Raw genomic sequence first — 20,331 nt, 5'->3', positions numbered from 1 at the left:
ATTTTTAAGAGTTCTTTTTTTTTTTTTTTTAATTCAATTGAGGTGGTTGTTTCTTTAAAATAAGCTTCGAGGAAATTCTCATCTACACATTAAATTCATTATAAAGTCATTATTTTTAATTAGCTACAATAATTCGAATCAATAATAAATAAAATCATTACTGCTTGTGACAGTGTCATCCTATCCCAGGATAGTGCTGTCACAATTTCAAGTTAACTATTCAAGGTTAGCACTATTTATTAACAAATATAACATAGAATTATGCACAAAAAGCGCTTTACTATTGAATATAAAAGTTACAATACTAAAAAAAAGTATTAGTCACAAATTGTTACTTTTCCTGAAAAGAAAATAGAAATGTTCTTAAAACCAGTCACTATTATTTTTCTCCTAATCTTTTTCCAGATACATATCAACCTTGCTGTCCATAAATAAGTAGGATTAAATCAATTCTAAACTCTTAATTCCTTCTCTGTGGATGTATTTTAGCAAATCCGGTATTATTAAAAAAGAAATGACACCGTTGTGTGACATATCGCAAGTTGTTATAACCTCAATCGAAAGAAATAAAAAGCGTAAATCAATATTATTACTAATAAAATATAAAATAAATGACTTGCAATCAAAGCGGAACAAGATATCCTAACTACAGTCTTACTATCTAAATAAACATGAAATAATTGCCTTGGCATTGAATCCCGCGAAAAAAAAGAAGAAAAAACAGACACTTTATTATTTGAGTTTTCTACTTCGGTTACTGAATTTGTGCTTTGCTCACTAGATGGCGCAAGATGTATATTTTCCGCTTGAAATGATATCATCTATTAATGAGGATGCTGGGGATGAAAAACGACTTTTTAAGAGTCATATCTAAGAATAATATAAAATCTCTTAAATACTGAGTCTGGGAACAACATGGAACGTTGGGGTATCAATAAATACAAAGAAAGTTTTCTTATTTTTTATTTTATTTTAGAAATGCATAATTTTAAAAATGTTATTTGAATTTGTGTGCGATTTAAGGATTCTTTTATTACAGCAATATTGAATGCGATTGAAAAATTTCATCGATAATGTAAGTAGTTGTTAACTTTCTGTGTTGTAAAATAACTTAGGGATATTTCCGTATCGTGATCTGTCGCGCCAACTACAATCGCCAAGGTGCCAAATAGATTTTAAACTTGCAAAAATTTTTTAAAAAAACATGTAGATGTTTGCCCGGAGATGGCTACGAGTTATGCCTTTCTAGTTGGTTCCTTTCTGTGATGTTTGGCCACTGCCCGGAAGTTTCCAAGACTTGTGGATCATTCCACCTCAGATCACGATACGGAAATCTCCCCTAACTTTTTACAACATGAATTCGTAGAAACTGTAATTTAATTAATCCACAGAAATAAATATGATATACATAGGTTACATTAATTGGTTCGGGTGAGAGGTAGGTTGGTAGGTTTTACGTCTGCATAATGGGCTATTGGTGACGGTCTGGGAAACATCCCGGAGGATGATGCCATCGCAATTTTGATCCTCTCCAGAGGTGATGGCTCCCTTGCTTTGGTAGCCCGATGGCCTGAGCTCGAAGTCGAGCACTTTACGGTAGAACAGCTTAGCGAAGCCTGATACCGTGAACCCTCGGTTCCTACGCAGACTGATCTAAGTGGTCACCCACCTGTTTACTGACCGCAGCCAGTGATGCTTGACTTCGGTGTTCTACTAGGTTTTTATGTATGCAGGGTTATTCATAATTCCCTTTGTTTACTATAACCTTATGTTTACTTAAATGTTTACTACAACTGGCTTCAGTGGTACATGTTACTGCCATCTACCGGCAACTGCTTAAATTAAAACTTGAATACTTTCGGAATAATTTCATATGTTCTTTCTTGCCATGTTCGTTTTCGTTTTTTTACAATAACGCTTCGAAACCCCGGAGGGAATTATGAATAACCCTGTATATATTTTCCTTCGTTTAGTTTATAATTTCGGGAATCTTTACTTCAAAAATATATGTTTATTTTCTTTTCACTGGAATATCTCGAAGTTAGAAATTTAGTTATACCGATAGTAGATCAGAGATATGCATATTTAAGTAGGCAGATCACTGGCACATACCTGTTAGCAATATTTCCACTCCTAAGGTTAGGCTTAGCTTTTACTTTCAGCATTAAGTGTTTTTGGGAGTGGCATGAATTTTCCTTTCTTTGAAATCGCGAAATTGTTTTGATTTTAAAAGTAATCTGCTCTAGGACACATTTTTTTAATCTACACTTTTTTTTTTATCCATTATCTGCTCTTTTTAACGAACTGATCACCGATCTTCAAACTTGAAGCATTTTATCAACTATCGAGATGCCACGATGATATCAGCGTTCCCTATCCCCCAGAATCAAAACATGTTGAACAACTGCATTCAAGATGAAAATAAGATTAAAAAAATGTTTCTTTTCAACATTTTGAATAACAAGTACAATAATTTAAACTAATGAATAATAAAATTTTTTAAATTGTATTTTAATCTGCAATGGCTATATAAAATACTTAATGACGCTTCATTAATAAAATGTTTACAAATAACAAACAATTTTTAATTTTCTCTCAACATTCTTGGTCTTTGAACGTTGCATATTGTTTTAAACAAAATATTTCTGTAACTTTAAGAACCTGCAAACTGAAAAGCAGCATCAAATAATTTTTCAGTAAGCAACTAAAACTAAGCAAATTCGTTTTTATTTTATTATTATTTTTTTAACAAAAAAATTCTTTTCTGTCAAATTTTAATTTTAAGTCATCTTTACATTGACAAAAAAAAAAGTTTTGAAATGAATCTAAACTAGTGTTGATGAAATTGGAATAATTTTTACAAGCTAAGTTCATGCCTGTGAATAATCAGATAGAATTGAATTTTCGATAAATAAGAAGTTTTATTTCTCTAACTATTCCACAGTAATTTCCGCTCATATTAAAAGAAATGTTACGTAACCTATTGCAAAAAGAATGAACACGTTTGTAACTTACTACGTATTATTCGAAACCGCAAACTGTGATCGTTAAAATATTGACATAAAACGCCAATCAAATGGAAAACAAAGGCACGTTCGGAGCGTTCCAACATTTAACGATAACTTAAAGAAATAAAATGACAGCTGGTATTATGTCACCCGTCAGAGAACAAATAAGAGTGGCCGTGAAAATAAGTTTCCTTCTGAAAAATACATTCGAAGAGAGGATTTCCGTTCAAATCATCCCCCATATCAAATTTCATTTCGTCGTCGTATTCTCCCTTACTCATCAACTCTGGAACAACCCGCCTGTTATTATTATTTTTTATTATTCCATTCTATTCCCTGTACATTTTAACACGACCTCGCAATTTCAATTTTACTAAGCTGCATCATTACTTATGACGACAAAATCTTAAAAAGAACCACGTAATTTGTGAACTTCAACGAAGAAAAACTCCTTTAACAGTTTTCATAAATTTAGAAAAAAAAAAAAAAACAATAATTTCAACAAAAAAAAAAAAAAAAGAAAAAAAAATTCAAAGAAAAACATTAATTTTTATAAATTTTTTCGATAAGATACATACTGGTTGTCCTAAACTAATGTTACATTTAAGCATTAAAAACAGACGCTAAAATGTTTTTCTTGCATGAAATTCAACTTCAACTAATATGTTATAAGAGTTCTAAAATTTTTATTAACGTCGACTCAAAGAGAAAAAATAATAAACTTTCGCAGATTTTAAAACTGCAACAACAAAAAATCAAACAGAACTCTTCACACGAGAAGAAAACCTTGGTCAATATTTCTTTTGGAAAATATACCAGCACAGTGCAATTTCACAAAACCGGAAATCGGGTTTATGATATTACTTATTCTTTTACTTTTAACATCCTCTAGTGTTTGTGAAACAACGAGGGAAAGGTTGTTGGAATATAATAATGCCCGGGGCACTTTCGGGTAATTACATTTACCTTGCTCTGCATAAGGTTTTAAGTCCAGCATTCTTTGGAAGAAAAATTATGCAAAGCGTTTACCATTCCTCTTCAATCTAATGGAAGAAGTTGAATAAGAACGGGGAAAAAACTGGAGAAAAATGTGGGAGAACAAAGAAAAAAGGAAAATGCTGAATTATTCATACGACCTCGGCTTTTCCTGAAATCTAGAGTAAAATAAAAGAGTAAATCTATATATTCGTACTTAGTTTTATTCCATCCTGTACTTTACTCAGGCAGATAAATGAATTGGAAAAATCGTTTGCTGAAGATTTGCTAAGAATAAATTTTTTCTAGCTTAGTACAACTACAGAGCTCAATGATGCATTCTTAAAATTAAAGTAGTCTGTTGAAAATATTCATTCAAGAGATTGTAAAGAACGGATTGTTGTAAATTGAAGCAACTTTACTTTTTTTAATATTTTTAGAGCATTTTACTAGAATGTTTGCTGGCATTTTTGTGATATAGTGTAACGCATTGTGAACGATAAACGCATTATGAATGTTCTAACATGAAACTATTATCTTTATAAAATGATTGTTAAGTTAAGCAGACGATTTCATTTTCTCCTTTTTTTATTCATTTATTTTCTACTACATTTATATTCCAGTTTTTTTTTTTTTTTTTTTTTTTTTATTAAATCTTTTATGAATACCGTTTTTCCTCAAATGAGCCGTACAAGAAATTTATATATTTTGTGAAACAAACACAGTTTTAAATTAAAATACAACCAAGTTTAAGGTCTAATTCATATATTTCTCTTTAATTCTATGGAATATTATTTTTTTATAAAAATGCGCACGATTTCGGTTCAAAATATTGTACCCTTCTGGCAAGTATTGTCGGGTTAAGACAACAAAGAGTTTGACAGTTAATCAGGCACGTAATGATTGGCTCCTTACGTCACATGATAATGTTTCGCCTAACACTGAAAGATGGAGTTCAGAACTGCAGGAATGATATAAATTTGATAAATCTTTTTTCAGGCTTGTGACCTAGGAAGACTACTTTCAGATGCCTGTTTTCAGTCCTCGAGTAAATGAGGTGTTATGCATTATTAATTTTGAAAACTTCAGAATAGTGCAAATTTCTGTTAAAAATGTAAGTCAAAAACTAAAATTAAAAACAAAATCTCACATTTTGAACAGTTTTCGCGCATTCTAGTCATTTCGTGGATTTAAAAAAAAGAAGACCATTAATAATTTGTTTTGAAAAGCTGTGCGAATACTATACTATTTTCTTAAAAATAACAATAATTTTAAAATTGAAGTCAAAAGTTTTAAAAAAATTTCAACTGTTCCGCAAAATTATAAAAGTTTTTAATAATTTAAACAAGAATTTAAAAAAAAAACTGCCGTTGAAATGCTAGAAGAAAAATCACGAAATCTTTCTTTAAAATATAGTAGTACGAGATATAGAAAGACAATATTTATACAACAGCTTTATATTTCCTATTCATATTTAATGTAACAGACATGCTAATTGCACTTTTATAATTGTTTTGCATTCATATTTCTTATAACAAATATATTGAAAAGAACTTTAATTTTTTTTCTTAAGAAAGACTTGGAAAATAAGCTCTCAAATTTTATGCAACTTACAATCCATTGTTGGGGAATTAAAAGTTACCGAAAAATATGTCTTAGTTTAGTCAACAGCAAAAATCTCAAAAACCGTCACAAAAACCGAACCGCTCTTTTGGTTGCACATCATTATACAGAAATAGTTTGTAAGTCGAGCAAAACTGGAAAAAAGAAGTTGTAAAACACTTTTGTTACCTCTGAATTCAATGCAGAATTTTTCTATGCTTACAACAGAGGTTTTCAAGTTTTTTCGACTATTTTACCACAAGAATGATCAAGCTTCTTTTGGCGGAACCCCTAGACTTTATAAAGTCCATTGTCAAAATATTAATCAACGAAAAACTATTAATAATTTGAAGGATATTAAATGTGAATTAGGAAATTATTTAATCGCATCCTTTTTTTTTTCCTTACCAGTCTTAAAATTTAGGTTTTACGTCAGACGGTTAAACACACTGGTTTGGAGCGTGGCCTTGGTCTGAACTCACTTTTGGCTTATGTATAATCTGAAAATAAATAAGCCGAATTATGGTTTTCGTTGAAATGTAAACGAAAAAGGTCGAACAATGAAAATGGATATAAGTTTTAGTGTAACTTACTTCTCTGTCGATAAATTTCATTAAAAACCATTAAGTTTAGTGCAAAATGTTAATTCAGTTTTTTATTTTTTATAAGTTGTAAATAATTTTTTTTTCATTATTTATTCAAAGCATTAGCATTGTTATTATATTAAATATAAATATTTTTATTTTTTGTTTTTTCTCTGTTCATTAACGTTTACTTAATTTCGTAAGAAAAAGCCGAAATATTTAATAAATTATGTAATATGGTTGGATATAAATCTAATTAACGATTTTGAAAAATCATAATTGATTAATAAAAAGTCCTAACTTTTGGAACCCTTTTGACACTATCACGGAACCGGAACCCTTTTTGGCAACTGCTGTATTAAGACACACTAGAAGGAAATCTCTGTAATATGTAGGAAAATTTCCATAGGAAATATATTTATTATTACTTTCATTCGCATTTTTGTATTTTATTTAGAAAATTTGAATATTGAGTTTTTCTATTTTTAAACATTATACAATACCATTACGCAATTAATATTAAGGGACAAGAGTTTTATTTGCATAAACAACTCTAATTATTTATTCAGCTTACTCTGTCACTTGTGCGTCACTTATAGGAATATTTTATCTGAAATATTCTAATGTAGTCAGCCTTGAGAAAAGATTTAAGGATGAAATATAATTCCACTTAAGGAAAGGAATATCTTTTCGTGACAGATTTTTGAAATAGCTTTGTAACCTCTGATAAAATATTGTTTATCTGACTTAAGTTTTCTAGCAGATCAAAATGCCTTTTCGATGTTGATAAAGAAAAGAATTCATCTTGAATAATGCATTGCCTTGCATTATCTTTGATTGGATCAAAAAGACTTTGATGTACTACTACGTCAATTTTTATGTATTTTTCGCCATCTATCAAATAAAATAGAATAAACAATTTTAGGAAAATCGATATTAAACATATTAATTTGCGATTAAACAAAGTTTTAAAGATTTTTATATTATTTTTTATTCTATCGTAATTTATCAAGCAAATTATTTGTATGTGTGTATACCAGTAAAAGGTATGTTTATTCAGAGAAAGTAATTTTAAGTGTTCGATTTCGTAACTTAAAATATCGTTTGAACTAATTAATTAGCATATTTGAGGTCACACCCTCGGACCATAAAGATTGAAACGTAGAACGTAAAGATCTGATCATTAAATCAAAAGTTAATCAAATTTTTTCCCCCCGCATTGTCTAAGTATTATTCGTAAATGTATATATATATATTATATGTATACAAATATATGTCTTATATGCATACATATTATAATACGTCGAAAAAAAGCTACGTTTATTCAGAGAAAATATATTTTTCTGTCTGATTTCGTAACTTAAAATATCATCTGCACTATTTAATTAGCATATTTGAGATCATCGCCTCGAAACATTAAGATTGAGTCCTAGAATGTAATATAGTATGTTATATTCATTTGTTAGGGAACTTAATATGCATTAACAAACATTTCGAGGTTCTGATAAAACATGAAGGAACAAACGTTATTTAAAAAAATTCTATTAAAATCATTTAAACAAACGAATTAATACATTAATTTATTTTCTGTTTCTTTGGTCAAAAATTTATTAAAATGAAGGAGAATGAAATCGTGGTTATATTTAAATATTAAAAAAATACTCTTTACCCCTATGCATCATTAGCTAACAATTCCTCTGTGTTTTTAATTCTAATTATCGTAATATGGAGACGCTCTCCGAGGAATTTCTATTTATGAAATTGTGATATTTTTGAAAAGTCCCTCACGTGTTAGTTAACGTACTTTAAATTAGTAATCCTTTTTGCCTAATTGAATTTCATACATTATGAAAATTGCGATCTAGAAAAATGATTATAAAAAGAAAATTTGGATCGAGTTCAGTTTATTATTATTTTTTTTTGGGAGAAATTATGTGTGTGCCAACGCAACTGTTTATTAATTTTTGATTATTCTTGACACCTGTGCGTAAAAGTACTTAGTTCATGCTTTTTCTATTAGTTTTTTCTTTTCTTTCTTTCTTTTTTTTAAACTTTGTTATTGCCATAAACTCATTTCTGAATGTTCAAAATTCATTTTTTTTATTTCTGAAAAACGATCGTAGCTGTTAAGTTCTTAATTTGAGTTTATTTTTTCTCATTTCTAAATGTCTAAATGTTCAAAATGTCTAAATGTTTATTTCTTGGCCAAGGTTTATTTGAGTTTATTTTTTCTCATTTCTAATTTTTTCTCATTTCTAAATTCAAATTCTTCTTAATTTTAATTTATTTTTTCTCATTTCAAAATGTCTAAATGTTCAAAATGTCAAAATGCTTACTCATTTCTGAATGTTCAAAATTCATTTTTAATATTTCTGAAAAACGATCGTAGCTGTTAAGTTCTTAATTTGAGTTTATTTTTTCTCATTTCTAAATGTTCAAAATGTCTAAATGTTTATTTCTTGGCCAAAGGATGCTGTTCGCCAAGGTTTATTTGAGTTTATTTTTTTTTCATTTCTAAATTCTTCTCATTTCTAATTTTTTCTCATTTCTAAATTCAAATTCTTCTTAATTTTAATTTATTTTTTCTCATTTCAAAATGTCTAAATGTTCAAAATGTCAAAGTACTTACTCATTTCTGAATGTTCAAAATGTCAAAGTACTTACTCATTTCTGAATGTTCAAAATGTCAAAGTACTTACTCATTTCTGAATGTTCAAAATTCATTTTTAATATTTCTGAAAAACGATCGCAGCTGTTAATTTCTTAATTTGAATTTATTTTTTTTCTACTTCAATCATTCGAAAATGTGTAAATTAAATGGTGCAATGAATGGGAAAGTTGTGTCTAAAAATGATTGAAGGTGAAAGTGGTATTTAAATTGAAGTGTCGGAAAAACCGCAGTTTTCCGCTTGACTGATTTCGTTCGGTATGCCCACCCACACACAAATATGTGTGTGTGGCAAATGTGTGGTGTTTAACTGCGGAAGTTGTGGGCAACACATTCATTTATAGATATTTTATTTCTTTATTTACAAATTTCCACGTCTTGTGCTCTATTTTTATGTGTAGTTTTAAGAGCTTGTCAAATTTCGATAAATGACAAATCTCGAAAAAGAAACTGGAAGTAATAAAAAAATTAATAATGGTATATTATAAAATTAAACTAGTATATTATAAAATGTGGCTGGGTGGTGCAGTTGGTTTATCATCGGTCTTCTGAGCCCAAGTCTGTGGGTTCGATCCCCGGCCCAGTCACCGGCTTTTCGGGATGCAGAAAATCCTCAGCGGTCATGTCGTATGATTATGCGGCATGTAAAAGATCCCTGGAGTGCCTCCTCTGGACCTTGCGCCATTAAAACTTACATTCAATTCAATTCAATTCAAACCCTGGAGTGCCTCATTTGCTCTCGGCATTTCCGGCAAAATTAAAAAAAAAAAATTGCTAGTTCACTTTAGCATCCAAATAGAGTCAAGGGCTACCATCTAGTGTGGCAGAAATTAGACGTCCAAATTAACATGGCCAACGGTATCTCACCCATTGTGGTGGTCCTGAAAGAGTGGATACCACTTCTGGAGAACGCACTAGATCTGCTCATCGGAAAGACTGATTGTGCAGCTCATGGGAAATAAAATTAAAAAAAATATTATAAAATTAATAATTTTATAATATACTAGTTAAATATAAGTATTTAAGAGTTCCCAGTTAGATGGTAAACCATGTAAAAAAGTAGTGTTTCATTTTTAAAGTGTTGAAAAAAGGGCTACGGTTTTTGTCCTAGCGTGTACGTACTGTGGTTGTAAATTTACGTACTGTGGTTGTAAATTTAACCGTTAAACGTATGATGTGGAGTTTTTTCTAAATTTTTTTTTAATACGAATGTCTTGTCTGGTTGATACGAATCCTACTCCCAGCTCACTCCGACCACAGAGCTGACATTAAAAATCCTCAGTGGTAGACGGATTGTGGGTTAGAGTTCCTGAACCGTCAGGCTAACCGTAGGGGTTTTTCGTGGTTTTCCTTTTCATGTAACGCAAAAGCGGGTTAATTAAATCAAAAAGTCATCCACAAAAACTAATTTGTCCCTAAGCATAATCCTGAAGTTCCCTTGTCTTCTAATTGGTTCAAAATTACGAAACAACGGAGTTGAACATTGATAGTCGTAAACTCAGAATTGGGTTGGCTGTTATAGTATAATAATCGGTTATAATATAATAATTATAATACACTATCTACCAATAAGTATTTGGACACCTATGCAAATCAATATATCTGCGGTCCTGAGATACGTCACGCCCTCCCCCGGTATATATCGTGCAGGGAACAACATCGGCATTAGTGCCATGCAAGGTGCCTACTGCACTCTTTTGGATGACAACAATGTGCTTCCTACGTTGTGGCAGTTTTACGGGGTGGATCCATGTTAATTCCAGGACGACAATGCCAGCTGTTATGTTGCGAGGGTCACCAAGGCTTGGTATGATGCCAATGGTGTTAATCGAATGGATTGGCCTGACCAGAGCCCAGACCTGAATCCTATCGAGAACCTCTGGGACGAGTTGGATCGCTGAATTAAGGGGTGTACTAATCGTCCAAAATCGGTGAAGGGACTTACATGTTTTCTCCTAGCCGAGTGGAAGAAAATACCACTAGCCGTCACACAAGGATTTGTGGAAAGTATGCCCCGGAGGATTCACGCTGTAATTGCCTCTCATGAAGGCTCTACCAACTATTGATTATGAATAAAGTTTGTTTTTCTTTTCAATCACACGTGTCCAAATACTTATTGGTAGATAATATGTGTGTGTGTATATATATATACGACTTTGAAAATATACTTAGCTGGAAATTATTATTTATAGCTATTTCCCAGTGATGTTTTTCCCTCCGAGATTTTTTGAAACAGATGACTGTGATTGTTAGTTCGCTAAATGTATATGGGTGACTTTAAAGGTCTTACGACCCACCAAACGATCGTGACTGTTGTCTTCATGTTTTTTTATAAATAAAAATGTCCTTTTAAATATTTTTTAAAAATAAACTTTTTCTCATTTTTCCTTCTTTTTTATCCTTTTTTTTTCTTATCTGTATTTTAGGAACGAATTCGTATGACATCTTTCTAGAAAAAGAACGGCACTGCTTATTCTGGAACAATATCATATGTTTTTTTGACTTTAGGTCACGTGTCTATTCTTCATTTCCGTTGTATTACTGAGATTTGACCCATATTGTGGACACTCCCTTTCAATCGTTCCAGAGATAACGACCCCAACTTAATTTCGACCGAAGAACATCCTGACGATTTTTATTTTTACACACGCCAACTCAACTTGCAACTCCTACGTTGATAAAAGCAAAACTTTGTTCTGATGACTTAAATATTTTTATTTTTTTATTTTTAAGCGAACTTCAATTTATCATTCTTAAATTTGCGAAGGAGAACGTGAAGTTTGAAGAAAAAAAATGTAGGTGATTTGTTTTGTTCAAAGAGTAGGCCTGATCTACGTCATTTAACCACGTCATTTGTTTTCCTTTTGATGCCACTTCTAAGTTAGGAAATCTTGATGCGTATTATTAGTTTCCATTTCGTAGTAATAGATCAAAAAGTTCTTTGAACCTACTAAGATGCGGCATATAAGGTAGTTCCATTCATGGCTTAGAACTAACGTTTTAACGAGTAGGTGTATTGATAAAGTTGTTGTATTTTGATCATTGGTACGTGGATTTTCCGGAATTGCCAACCTCGCTTAAACCAGTTCTAATTTTGGCGTATCAAATAAACGTATTTTGGTATAATTTTATTTTCCCATCACCATGTTGTTACTTTCGTAAAAATATGTTTGGTAAATTTTGCGTAATTGGTTACTTTGAACCATGAAATGTACGTATTTTCTTGTATACATGTAGCCGCATTTATCCTTTACATATTAGTGGCCCAAGTTCTTTTTTGAAGACATGTTTTTCCTAGGGATATCTTGAAATAGTATTTACCAATGTTACTCTAGATTCGCAATGAACCAACTGGGCAGCATAGGCAGGGCTTGATTTAAAAATCCAAAGGCTGTTGATATGGTTGATATGGTAATATATATAAAACTGCCGGAGTCCCATTGGTCGAAAATTTAAACCAAATATGTTGTTTATTAAAAAAAAACTTTTAACTTATTTATCGCTTAACTAAATTATGATATATATTAGTAAATTTAAGTTTATATTCATTTCAATTTTCTTTTAACTCATAATTTGTAATTCAGTGGGCCCTAGGCTCGGGTCGCTCCGTCCTTATGATAAATTAGTTCCTGAACATGGATATCAGCATGATTCCTAAGATAAGCATTAATGTTATCTTTAAATGTCTGCATTGTGAGAAATTTTAATGATTCAATTCTCAGTAATAACTTAATTAAATTCACGTAATAAAAGAAAATTATTATTTCTAATAATATTAAAAAATTAAAAAAAATAATTGTTATTTTTATTAGTTAAAAAATAACTTCATTGCTTTATTAAAATCATATTTTTAGTTATCTTTTTTTAAACACATATAAAGCGTAGAAAATATGGTTATTCCCAAATTGACATCCTCTTTTGCGGCTAGAAATATCAATATGCATTTTATTCGAAGTACCAATAATGCGGAAAAATTAATCATTCAGGATGTCTGATAACAAATCACCGGTACTGATAATAAATGGATAATAAATTTCTTTACATCCTATTTAAAGTATGTTCGAACCTACGCTGGATGTAGGTACCGTTACAATCCTCAAGGACGCCACATTTGCTTGAGTTATGTCTACGATAAATAACTGTATTCTGTGTGTGATGAAATTATATTTAAATTACGATGGGAATAAAAGTTTGTTATTGTATTGGGGAAAATTATTTAAATCGGTGCCTTTGTAATTTTCTCTTTTTTCTTTCATTTAATAAGAATTTTTTTTCTAATGCTGTTAGTATACTCATAAAAATTGAAATAAATAAATTCCATAAATTAAAATCTTAAGAATTGAAATCATGAAAATTCAAAAATGTAAATATTCAAATCATAAAAGTTTAAAAATTGAAATCATAAAAATTCTTAACGATTGTTTCAACGTTGAACCATATTATGGGTACCTTAAATCATAATACTGTGCAAATTCGAATCACTATAACATTTATAGGGTGTTCAATTTAATCTTGTTTCTGTTCCATTTAAACCATAGTATAATGTAATCAAATTTTAGAAATAGTATAATGTAATTCAGCTTTGCACCAAACTTGTTCACCAACGTTGCAAGCATATTTGAACCATATTTTGGTTCAATACGCACTAAAATTTCTAAATGTGCAAGATAATTTTAATTTAAATAGATTTTTTTAATTTCTTTACACTGCAAAAAATTCCGGATCATATTACAGTGAAAAGTGCCGGCACTCGGTGTGTCAATACTTTTGAATCACTCTAATCAAATAAAGATTACTGTAAAAATTACGGTAGAATATTCTATGGAAAAATTGATTTTATGGATGATGCACCAAAGTTAAAACAGCTTACAATAGATATGTTAAGATATAAATTTAGCACACTTAATACAATTTTTAGTCTAAACGTTTTTTTAATCATTCTTAGTTTTTACGACAAAAGTGTTTTAAAATTTTAATTTAAAAAAAAAAGATTTCGAACTCTTTATTAAAACATTTTTAAAAAAAATTATTACTTTTCCCACTTTCTTACAGTATTTGGCATAAAGATATTTTCTGATGAACAAATTATTATAAAGCAATCGATAAAAAATTGGGCTAGATTTGAAATCTCATTTTATTATATTTCTTATATAAATGCAAAGTTTTCTCATTAATTTGACATTAGTACCTCCTGCCAGTTTCGCAAATGGGCCAATTTTGGGAGAATATTTTTCCCCTATACACCGTTTCTTTTTTCTCGAATCACATTATCAGAGGGTTAGTAAGAAAACATTAATTTTACATAAAGGAACCTAAACCATTTGCTTATATAGATTCGCAGTTTAAAAGAATATAAAATCTAACAGAATTTTTTTCCATCACCTTTTCACTTTATTATTAAAAATCAGAGTATTGCAATTACTTTTGCTATTGTAAGACTTATTTTTCGTTGGAACTTTACAGAATAATTTCGTTTCATATACATTTTATTTTACACATTTAACTGAGCAGAAAATAAATAAAACTATTTGTGTGTTTTATAATTCATTATAAATTAAGCGATTTAAGATTAGCCGTAGGTTTCGAGCCGCCACGGGAGATAGAACCCCGGTCCTACACAATGACAGCTCAGTGCTTTAACCTCTGTGGCCGTCACGGCTCTGATATCTGGGGTACTTAAATATATAATCAACACTTAAAAAGAAGAAATATATTTTTATTAAATTATTTTTATTTTCCCCCAATATATTTTCAAAATGAATAGATCATCCCGCAACAGATTGTCCAACTTTTTTTAACCCTTTCACACTGAAAAAAAAAGTAAGATCAAAACTACCAGAATATGGTAAAATTTACTGTATTTTTGGCTCTGTGGAAACATCAAAATGCTCGGCACTTTTTACCGAAGATATTGTTTTATTACTGTGATGTTTGGCAGTAATGGTGGTAAAATTTGGTAATTTTATCATGAAACCTTAGATCATGGTATAAAAACCATTTAGTCAGTTAAATTTACTTTTCAGTTTTGCATTTTTACTAAATGTAGTAAGAATTTTGAAAACCAGAATTTCCGGTAAACCATGCCAGTGGAAAATTTACCAAATGAATGGTTTAAATGCCATATATTTTAGTTTTATTATCAAAATTACGTTGTTGTTGGTTTTTTTCTTCTCGCGATTACGTTTGTATGATCATAGTCCTAATCGGATTAAAGTGAAATTTGATGGGAAAAAAATATTTAATTTCTTTCAAAAGTAATTTTCATAATTTTTTGAAAGCGTTACTGATTTAATTAATTCATGACCAACAAGTTAGCATTTTTTCCCTTTGTTTAATTATGCATGTTGTGCAGTTCTGTTGTCCATATGGATTACTAAGCCTTTTTCATACATTGTTAATTAAAGTAGCTGCGTGAAAAACAAAAACAAAAATGTTATGGGGGAATGAAAAACAGATGTGCATTGTGTGATGAAAGGGACAGCCTTGTTCTGTTTTTGATGAGAAGAAAAAAAAACATTTTATCCAGCCTTCACGCGTCTTCGGCTTTGATAAGTGAAAGATCACGGAAAACAAACTAGCAGTAGTTTAGTCACGAAAAACATGTTTGAAAAGACGTGGGAATCAGCGAGCTACTGTTTGTTGGATTAGCAAAAGAAAAAGTATCTTTCAGATTGATCGGGAAACAAAAAAAAACTTCGAAAGAAATTCATTTGGGTCGCGGTTTTGTATTTTATTTTTTTAAAAATTCTTAAACATACGTGGAGTATATTTTTTATAAAACAAAAGCACTTTCTTTTTTTTTTCTTTAATAATTTTTTAAGGGAAAACTTAAGTTGTATGTTTGTTAAGCATCGGTTGTTTACGTGATCCTACTGATGTTTATTTTCGAAAATTTTTTACTTTTGATCCGAAATTTCTGAACTCAAATCAGAAAAGAAAGTATCAATCTTTTGAATCTAGTGCTAGAGAAATGTATTTTAACTCGTTGAATGCCATGGGGGTCACCGATGACCTGCATTGAGTTTGTTTCGTACAGCCACGGGGGTCACCGGTGACAGGCGAAGCAAAGATTATTTGAAACACATAATTCGAGTAAATTTTTAATGCTTTTAATTTTTTTAATATTATTATCGTTACTAAAATGGTTTGAAGAAATTAATGCAATATATACTGAGAAAATAATTTTGCCCAGACTGGCAATCCACGTAAAATTAACGTGGCATTCAGCGTGTTAATCTATTTTATTTGAAGTGAATTAATTCGCCTTAATATCAGGCGAGACCGCAAATATTTGCCAAGGTTAACGTAACGCAAATAAAGCTTTTTAAAAATTATTGTGCATTTGACGTTCCTTTTAGTAAACATCGTGATCAAGCATAGAACAACATGTTTACATCTTGTTTTCATGCTTTTAACTAACTTGTGCTAAAGTATTCATCGTCACAAACTGTTTAAAATAACTTCGTTATTTTGAAAATCATTTTTTATTTTGTTTTTTAACTCATGTTTGTTAATACTAATGCATGCTGCATCTTTCCATTATGTTGCAATATTTTAACCTAGCTTAACAACAAAGGAGCTTTATTTATGAAAACAAGCGACCGGCCTGTGTAGCGGTCAGGGAACTGGCCTTGCCTCAGAAAGGTTCTAGGTTCGAATCCTGGGCAAGACATTGATGTTCGTTCCTTCTCTGTACTGTCCTTACTGTGGGAGCAATGTTGGCCCACCTAATATGGCCCCCTTAACAGAGTGGTCAACAAACAACAAATCTGCCCTTCAGATGCCTGCATGACGAAAGGTCATTCTCCAGGTAGGCATTGGACAGAGAGAGAAAAAAAAAACTAGGAAAACTAGGATGTACACGTTAGGAAGATGGTTCAGTCAAAACTAATTTACGATCTCTTCATGTCAGAACGCAATTAAGTTTCTCATGATTTAAAATAACGTAAATATTGTAATATCCCATAACGTGTGACGTTTTCAATAGATGAAAAATGCGGCAAAGGTATCATCTCACTTCGGAAATTTCGATCAATCAAACAGAATATACAGTCTATGATCTCTTACAACTCTTCCGCTACTATGACCCCCCCCTTCCATTTTAACGATCGATAAACAAAAAGTACCGTTTGTTATTCCATAGGCTCAGGGTTAATTTAAGCCTATTAGAATGTCCAAGCTGAACCATTCATTCCAATATAGTGAGCCAAATTTTGTTTAATATTTTTTAATTCTAAGAAAACACCAAAAGGAGGTGTTAAACATTTTTGCGCTTTTAGAACAAAAATTTTTTCATTAATGAAACAATCGAGTTCAAATTCAAAAAAGAAGATTTCTTAAACCAATATTTTTTTTTTTAATGTTACCGTTTGATAAATGTGAAACATGTTGAATTTTCTATAAATGAAGAAAGCTGACAGGACCAGCTGTTCTTATCCTAGGCATAATCAACAGTAAAAAAAAATATGGCGAAGTATTGATTACTTTTCGATGTTGACAATTGAAGTTTATACTCGCTTATAATGAAAAAATATTGTCTGCACTAATTAATTAGCATACTTTAAACTATCATTTCGAATAATTAAAATTGCATCTTGGAAATCTAAACATTAAGATCAAAAGTCGTTTAGCTATTTCGTTTTCATTCTGAGCACTTAACACATTTCTGCAACCTATTTTTAAATTCTTCGAAGAGATATCAAGATGAGTTCTTGCTCCCGTATCGCTTGCCCAAACCACCCACCTTACACGATTCCCTTTCTCCCTCACAAGGGTGGGCCTGAAAAATCCAAGAACACCGATCGAATCCTCCTTCAGCACCCACATATTCTCATATTATCATGGAAATTTAAGACCCGGTCGAGGGTAAACTTAACTACCTTAGATCGCCACCAGCTGATTCCGTGGGATGTATAAAAAAAAAGAAAATAAATAAAACCAATACGCACGCGACCGCTTATGACAAGGTGATCATTTCAGGAAGATTCTCCATCTTCTTTTCATTTGCCGAACAGACAAGTTTAATATTTTTTTTGTTCTAAAAAAATCGTTTGGGTCGTGACCGAGTGAATCATACAACCTGCACCCTACTAGCTTTTTATTCTGGCATCACGCCCTGTGAGGGGCTTCTGCGGTGGAGACAAAATGATTAGGTTTTTGTGCAAGCAAATGCTTAAGTTGCCAAAAATCTTGCGGTTTCAGTAGGTTTCAGCAATAGGTGGTGCATGTTCTTTTTTTGCCATTTTTTTTTTCAATCATGTGCGCCGTTTGAGGACGCTGTGCCACGGGAGAGATTTTTAATGGCAAATTCTGTTTTACCATCATATTCATTTTGAAATTTAGAGTGAAAAAACCTTGTGAAAACAATGAAGTTTTAAATGCTGAAAAAATGTTTTCAAAATGCAAACATATTATGAGGAAATTACTTTCCCATTGTGTTCCATAATTTGTTTACATTTTGATATTTTGAAAAAAGAAATGTTTCCAGCTTTTGAAACTTCAGGGTTTAGTCTAGGTTTACCTAAACCCATTTCTTCAGTACTTTTAATTGTTTCTATACTTTGAATTACTAATGAAGTTGAAAGAGAATTTGCCCTGAAGAGTTTCTTCTGCGGTAGAGTGTCTTCTTAAGATTGAAATGGAAGAAGAAATAAACCACCGATGATTTTGGTAAAACAATCTTGAAAAGTTTTGCAATTTTTCTAATTTTTGCATCGGTGGAAAGTTTAGTTTTAGTTAAATGAAAGTTTTAACTTATAATCAATTTTTTTTCGCTCCAGAAATCGCATGCTTGGTTACATAATGAAAGCGTATTAGCTATATGATATCATTTGGGAGAAAATGTTTCAAAAATTAATTCTTATAATGTTAAAAGAAATTAATGTTTCATCAATTCTTCAATTTTCAAAAATTATTTCCTTTAATTAAGTATGTGTCTAAGCTATTCTTTTGTAGTAGTTTTATTGTTGTAGTTGTTAAAAGTTGCTTTATTCTGGTTTATTAGAAAAAATTTTTAATTTGCTATCTGATATTCTTATCGGCATGGAAACAAATATGAATAGAATAATAATAATTATATTTTCGCTCATAATACAATATTTTATTATATTTTCATAATTATTTTATGCAATAAAGATATTGTTATTCTTTGTAGTATATTTTCTTTGCAAACATTGCTTTCTATTTTCTCTATTATTATTATGTTATTTATTAATATATATTGCTTTTTATTTTCTATTTTTTGCTTGATATGTTTTATTTTGTATTTTTTACTTAATATGTTCTTCTTTTTTTTTTAATTTTTTGAGTTATCCTTACACAATTTTATTGATATATTTTTCTTTGGCTCTATTAATGCAATATTAGAATGCACTCTTTTTTTGCGGATATAATCGTGTGAGCTGATGAGGAAATTATATCTTTTCATTATTTTGCTTTCAAACGTTTTAATTTTTTTAAATAAAATTCTTAAATATTTTTTAAAATATTTATTTTTATAATGTTTCTTCGTTATTCTCCCTTTTCTCTTTTTTTCTTTTTGTCTTTATTATGTTACCCTCTGTAGCATCGCATTTAAGTAAATATCAAACACCCTACCAGTAAATTGTAGGTGCTGTAACAAAATTTCTCAATTAAGTATTTTAATTAAATTCATTTAAAGACACGTTTGTTTTGACGGAAATTATCTTCCTCTTAAATACTCTTGGCGAAAATGATTTGTATACATGTCGTACGTAGGCTAATTGGAAAGTCCGACTCTTTACTAACTGCCGACGTCATTTTGCACTGCAACTACAAGGCTCTCTGCAATACCCTAACAAACGACGTCGGCAGTTTGCAAAGAGACAGATTTTCCAATTAGTCTACAGCATACACCATACGTTAGGGTAATAAATTAACAAAAAGTGTTGCTCTTTTTTAAGAAAATTATTTAAAAAAAAATTTTCTTCCTTTTTCCCCGATTCCCTATTTTCTACCACAGCACAAGACTTAAAAATAAAAAAAATGAATACTATAAAAAGAATTTAACAGACGTTTCTAAGTGTTTAATAAAACTTAACTACAAATCTAGCTTAGATCCTTGCCATTTTTGTTTTGTTTATTTACTTCCCTCTATAAATCAATGGAGATACCATATTGAGACGAGACAAGCAATTCTCAGATTTCTTGGCAATTTTCAGATTTTTCTACCAAGCTATTCATTATTTAAAAAATTCCTTTATTCTTCCATATTTTGATAAATTAAAATAAATAAATAAAGCTAAATAAATAGTAGAAATTTTTGGCATTAAAGAAAGTCGGCTAGACGGAATTTCCCGACAAAAAACAGTATGAAGTCCAATAATAACTGTGTTGGCGCCATAGAAGAGCAGTGTTCATAAACTCCCTCTTTACAAACAAGTTTTTTTCTTTCTTTTTGAATGCTTAATTTGCGGTTTGAACTGAACTGCGTACAACATTGATTCAAAAACCATTTTAAGTGCGTTATGTTTAT

General features: G+C 30.5%; 1 protein-coding gene across 1 annotated transcript in view; it reads left to right on the top strand.

Moving 5' to 3' along the window:
• The first annotated feature begins 1,058 nt into the window (after nt 1-1,058).
• The window catches only part of LOC107436524 (uncharacterized), a 119,037-nt gene continuing 99,764 nt past the window's right edge, over nt 1,059-20,331 (top strand). Inside the window, exon 1 of the mRNA XM_087160830.1 lies at nt 1,059-1,075. Coding sequence (XP_087016956.1) covers nt 1,074-1,075 — 2 coding nt within the window. The 5' untranslated portion in view covers nt 1,059-1,073. The remainder of the gene's footprint in view (nt 1,076-20,331) is intronic.

Source organism: Parasteatoda tepidariorum, chromosome 1 (genome assembly GCF_982258835.1).
Source record: "Parasteatoda tepidariorum strain Cologne lab strain chromosome 1, Ptep-v5.0, whole genome shotgun sequence".
In the NCBI taxonomy this organism is placed as follows: domain Eukaryota; kingdom Metazoa; phylum Arthropoda; class Arachnida; order Araneae; family Theridiidae; genus Parasteatoda; species Parasteatoda tepidariorum.
The sequence above is the reverse complement of the archived record's forward strand: the minus strand, read 5'-3'. Positions and strand labels throughout refer to the sequence as shown.